Source organism: Monoraphidium neglectum (assembly GCF_000611645.1).
Source record: "Monoraphidium neglectum strain SAG 48.87 unplaced genomic scaffold scaffold03398, whole genome shotgun sequence".
NCBI classification, from domain to species: Eukaryota; Viridiplantae; Chlorophyta; class Chlorophyceae; order Sphaeropleales; family Selenastraceae; genus Monoraphidium; species Monoraphidium neglectum.
Window position 1 is genome coordinate 1 of NW_014010231.1, and position 4,896 is coordinate 4,896.

The 4,896-nt window shown below is 65.6% G+C and overlaps 2 protein-coding genes across 2 annotated transcripts; both read right to left on the reverse strand.

Annotated features, from left to right (window-relative positions):
- Nucleotides 1-87: 87 nt before the first annotated feature.
- MNEG_12722 (hypothetical protein) lies at nt 88-2,156 on the reverse strand (the record flags this gene model as incomplete). Its single annotated transcript, XM_014038804.1, has 5 exons — nt 88-144; nt 213-431; nt 848-1,277; nt 1,543-1,712; nt 1,950-2,156. 5 exons carry the CDS (start codon nt 2,154-2,156, stop codon nt 88-90), a joined length of 1,083 nt encoding a protein of 360 aa, XP_013894258.1.
- A 960-nt stretch (nt 2,157-3,116) lies between these two features.
- On the reverse strand, nt 3,117-4,450 carry MNEG_12723 (40S ribosomal protein S2-4; the record flags this gene model as incomplete). Its single annotated transcript, XM_014038805.1, has 3 exons — nt 3,117-3,614; nt 3,872-4,030; nt 4,265-4,450. 3 exons carry the CDS (start codon nt 4,448-4,450, stop codon nt 3,117-3,119), a joined length of 843 nt encoding a protein of 280 aa, XP_013894259.1.
- Between the last annotated feature and the right edge of the window lie 446 nt (nt 4,451-4,896).

A 4,896-nucleotide genomic window follows, 5' to 3' on the forward strand; every position in this document is an offset into this window, starting at 1 on the left:
CGGTGCAGGGGGCGTGCGGCAATCTTTGCGCCAGGGTGCGAGCCGTGCACTTAAGCCCATGCCCAGGGCGCCTTGTTGTGCAAGACCCTACTTCATGTTTTCGGCATTCCAAAGGCACCCTCGGGCGCAGAGTCGTGCCGCTTCCTATCCCATTCCGAACAAGCGCAGAAAAGTGTCAAGGCGCCTGTGCGCTGCCGCTGCTGGTCTCTCACCTGCAGGCTGTAGTTGAGCGCCTTGAGCCGGGCGATCCACCTCAGCGCCCGCATCTCCCGGGCGCGCGCCTCCATCACCCGCCGCTCGATCTCGCCCTCCGCCTTGAGCGCCTTGACGGCCGCCACACCCGACAAGCATTCGCCCAGCAGCCGCAGGCGCTCGTCCGCCGCGGCGGCGGAGGCGGCACGCATGCGGGATATCAGGTGGGACCACCAAAACTGAAGCAGGGCGGCGGGTTTGGAGCGGGGCGAGCGAGGGGACAGGAGGTCGGGCGCGACGGCGTGCGACCCAGCCAGGCCCTGGTGTTGCTGATTCGTGGCTGCCGGCTGCTGATATCCACAAGCCACGCACATTCTTACAGCCGCAGTATTCTGCTGGCGCAGCCGCAAAAAATGCACCACACGGTCTGCCTTTCGGAATCCTGCGCCCCGCCGGCGCCGCCCTGCGCCTCTCTGCACCGCTGCTAATCTCCTGCCTACCTGGCGGCCAAGAGGCGCGCCCGCTGCCACGTGCTGACCTGCGTGCTGACACGCGTGCTGGAACCAACCCCCTCCAAACCTTGGGGCCTCCGACCCAGCGTCCCTGGTACCGGGGAGCCTAAACCCTCGAAACCCCTCGACCCAGAGAACCGCACCACAAGTGGCAGCGCCAGGATGTAGACCGCGATCCCCGCAAGCGCCTCGATCGGGCCGATCTCCGTTGCGATCATGGTGTACGCCGCCACCGTCGCCAGCGGCGCGGTCCAAAGGAACTCGAGCAGCATGTTGAACTCCGCCACGCGCCGGGCGTCGGACGAGAAGCCGTTGAGCAGCCGCCCCGCCCCGAAGCGCGCGGCGAAGCCGGACGCGGACAGCCGCAGGGCCTTGGCGCTGAGCGCGGCGCCCAGCTGCATGCGCAGGACGTTGGAGTGCGCCTGGGTGTTCCAGGTGCTGAGCGCGTCCGCCACGATGGCGGCGAGCGACATGAGCACAAGGCCGGCCGCCCACAGCCAGCCGCGCCACATGGGGGCGGCCGTGCCGGCGGCCTGGGCGCGGATCGTCGAGTGTTCGTAGTCGGCCAAGAACCTGAGGCAGGGCGTGGCGTTCGGTGCCGGGGTGGCTTTCTGTGCGACGCGGGCTGGGCTGGGGCTGCTGTCAAAGCGGTGGAAGGGGGAGCTTGCAAGCATGGTGCGTGTGTGCGAGCTTCCACGCGCGCACGTGCACGTGCGGGCAAACGCTGAGCGCCATGACTAAGCGCCAGCGGCCGCCACCGGCGCTGGGGGCTGCGCCGCTCGCAAACATGACCAGCTAGCACGACCATCTACACGCAGGGCGCCACCGCTGCGCTCACGAGACGAAGCCGCGCAGCATCAGGGGCACCGCCAGCCGCAGCCCCAGGACAAGAGCCGCCAGCGCCATGCGCAGCGCGATCCACCTCCCGTGGTGCAGGAACACCGAGCGCGTTGACACGGGCGCGGGGGGCGGGTCGGCCGCGCTGACCCAGGAGGGGCCATTGGAGAGCTGCGGAATCGCAGGGCAGCGAGGGGGCATGGCGCGGCAGTCCGCGGTGCTTCTGCGGCGGGCCTCGAGGGTGTGCGGCGGAGGCACATTACTGCATTCACATGCTGCAACCGCCCTTTGATTCTTTGTCAGCTGCTTTGATCGGCCGCCGCTCCTCACAGCGGGTAACATTCAGGGGCACTGCCTGTTGCTGATGCAGCGTCGCGCAGCGCGCACGCTGGCCTGGTTCAAACCCACCTGGTCATCAATCTCACAGGTGGCACCAAGAGGCAGCACCGCGCCTGCGCACGCTGCATCGAGCTTGCCGCCCCTCCTGGCCGCCTTGACCAAGCGGCCGCACCACAGGAAAAGCACCGAATCGCGCAGCGCGAGCGTCGCGGGCAGGCTTGCACGCGGCTCCTGGGCTGGCGCCGCAGGGCCTGCGCTTGTCTTGTCAATGCCCATTATGATATCGTACGGCTGGTCCCGTCACCGGGAGGGGTCCATTGCTTTGCTGGCACGCCCGGTGACCGGCGTGAAGCACGGGTGTGATAGACAACGTGATTGCATACAAAGGTACCACACCGTTCAAGGCTTTTTGTCCGATGATCGCAACGTATTTGCGCCCCTCCAAGGCAGTCACACTCGTGACACTCTGCACCATGCCCGGAATGACGAATCCAGTAGCAATATTCCTGCCAGCGGGACCATGAATCATTCACGCTGCGAGGATGATTTGATCGTCTACGCGTCTCAGACATGGCACCACCCTGGCGTTGCTCCTGGGCGCCCACGAGTTGGCCGCTGCAAGGGTGGGTGAGTGGGGGTGCACTACAACAGCCCAAGGAGCCCAAGGCACTTTTGAGCAATCAACGGCACGGTGGTGTATGATACATCCATCCATAATGGCGTCCATACATGCCATCAACTGATGCAGTCAGGCTGTACAAGGGCAGTAAGCTGGGACAAGGTGGTGAAATGCCCCCGACATCCTTTGCCTGTCGCCCTACACGATAAGCTGGTTCAAATGCTTTGCGCGTTGACGTTGCTGTCCTTCTACAGTTTTGCCCGCTGGGCTCGGTGCTGACCTCGGTGCAGGCGCTCCCTGCTTAATCAGCATGATGACTGCACCCCAGCCTGCTGTCACATACTCCATTTCCCAGTCTCAACTGATCCACCTAGCCTGGTCGCACAGTGGCATGCAAGTTACACCCCTACTAAAGGGCACCGCAGCGCGCGTGTCGAGGCGCGGTAGGGGGCGCTGGTGACCCCGCACGAGCGCAGCTGCGGCCCTGGAAGCTGCGCCGCCGTCCCACCAACAGACTGGCCGGCGTGTGTGTGTTGCGCGTCGCCAAGAGCCGTCCTGCTCGGCGGCTGCCGGCGACTGGCACGAGGATCTCATGGAGCATCCCGGTTACGCGCGCCTCAGTAGGCCGCGTAATCGGCGGCCTTGGGGGCGTCGCCCAGGAAGGGCTTGGCCAGGAAGTCGGTGAACTCCTGCAGGGGGGCCTTGGTGTACTTGGTCTCGGTCCACAGGTCGGGCGACAGGAAGCCGTAGGTGGAGGCCAGGGCGTAGTATGTGGCGCGCACAAAGTTGCCCAGCGTTTTGCGGCTGCCGCGCGAGCAGGTGTAGCAGTCCTCAATGCCGGCCATCTGCAGCACCTTCTTGGGCGTGCGCGCGGCGACGATGCCGGCGCCGCGGGGCGCGGGGATGAGGCGGATGGTGACGGAGCCGCACTTGCCGGTCGACTTGATGGGCACGGTGTGCACCTTGCCGATCTTGTTGCCCCAGTAGCCGCGGCGCACGGGGACGACCGCCATCTTGGCCTGGATGATGGCGCCGCGGATGGCGGTGGCCACCTCCTTGGCGCACTTTACACCCAGGCCCACGTGGCCGTTGTAGTCGCCCACCACAACAAACGCCTGCAGCCAGGCATACGTTGGCAGCACGGAGCGGAGCAGAGGGGGGTGTCAAAAAGGTGATTGCTCCACCAGCGAGTGGGACGGCCAGGTCTAGGGCCCACACGCAGGTGAGCGGCCAAATGGGCGGTGCCGCAGGGCTGCAGCCGCAAGGAAGTGTGCCGAGCTGCTCAAAACAGAAAACAACCGCAACAACCGCCCCGCCCCACTCGCCTCCCGCTGTCCCCCAGCTGTGGGCGCAGTCACGCGTGCGCGCGCACCTTGAAGCGTGTGCGCTGGCCGGCGCGCGTCTGCTTCTGCACGGGCATGATCTTCATGACCTCGTCCTTGAGGGCGGCGCCCAGGAAGTACTCCACGATCTGGTACTCCTTGACGGGCATGGAGAACAGGTAGATCGTCTCCAGGCTCTTGATCTTGCCCTGGGGAGGGGAGGAGTGTGAGGATGTGTGACGGCGAGTGTGGGCAGACCGAGGAGTAGGGGGTTGGCAACGCAAGGGAGGTGCGCGTTTCCTAGAGGAGAGTAAGACGAGGCACCAGCCCAAGACAGCGCGCATGGCATCAGCTGCACGCGAAAAGCTAGCGGGCATCCGCGCTGGGCACACACAATGCCGGGCAGTTGCGCATGCGTGTTGTTGATCAACTGCAAGCCTCACCTGCTGCACCAGGCGGCCCAGCTTGGTGCAAGGCACCCACTTCTCCTCGTCGGGCTTGCCGCGCCCGCGGCCCCTGCCACGCCCACGGTCGCCACGACCCCTGTCGCCGCGGCCGCCGCGGTCGCCACGACCCCTGCCACCAAACCCGCGGCCGAAGCCTCCCCTCTCGCCGCCACGGTCAGCCATGGTGTCTGCAGGGGTGAACGCGGCATAGGGAGGGCAGCATGCAAGATCAAGGATGGCAGCCAGGGCTATTCAGAGGCCACGGCTGCCCTACTCATGTGCAGTGCACCGTTTCCAAGCGTTGTCTGGCAACGGAAGCAACCGGCGCGCCTTGGCTGCTCTGCGCGCTGAATGGCTGCTGCGGCCCCGGGGACTGAGCTGCGGCGCACACACCTTGATAGGTGGAAGAATGCGTTCCAACACCGGTCAGATGCGCAGAAGCACGAAAAGGACGAGGAAGAGCTGCGCCCAGGCCAAGTGCTGCGCGCTGCCTGCCCTTGCAGCTGCCGCTGCATTCCCATTGCTGCGAGTTCAGGAGGGCTGCCGCACAGCTGCACCGCCCATACGGCACACCTGGTACTCAAAGCTCTACTCACACAGTGCATGCAGGACAGCTACATAGCTGAGTC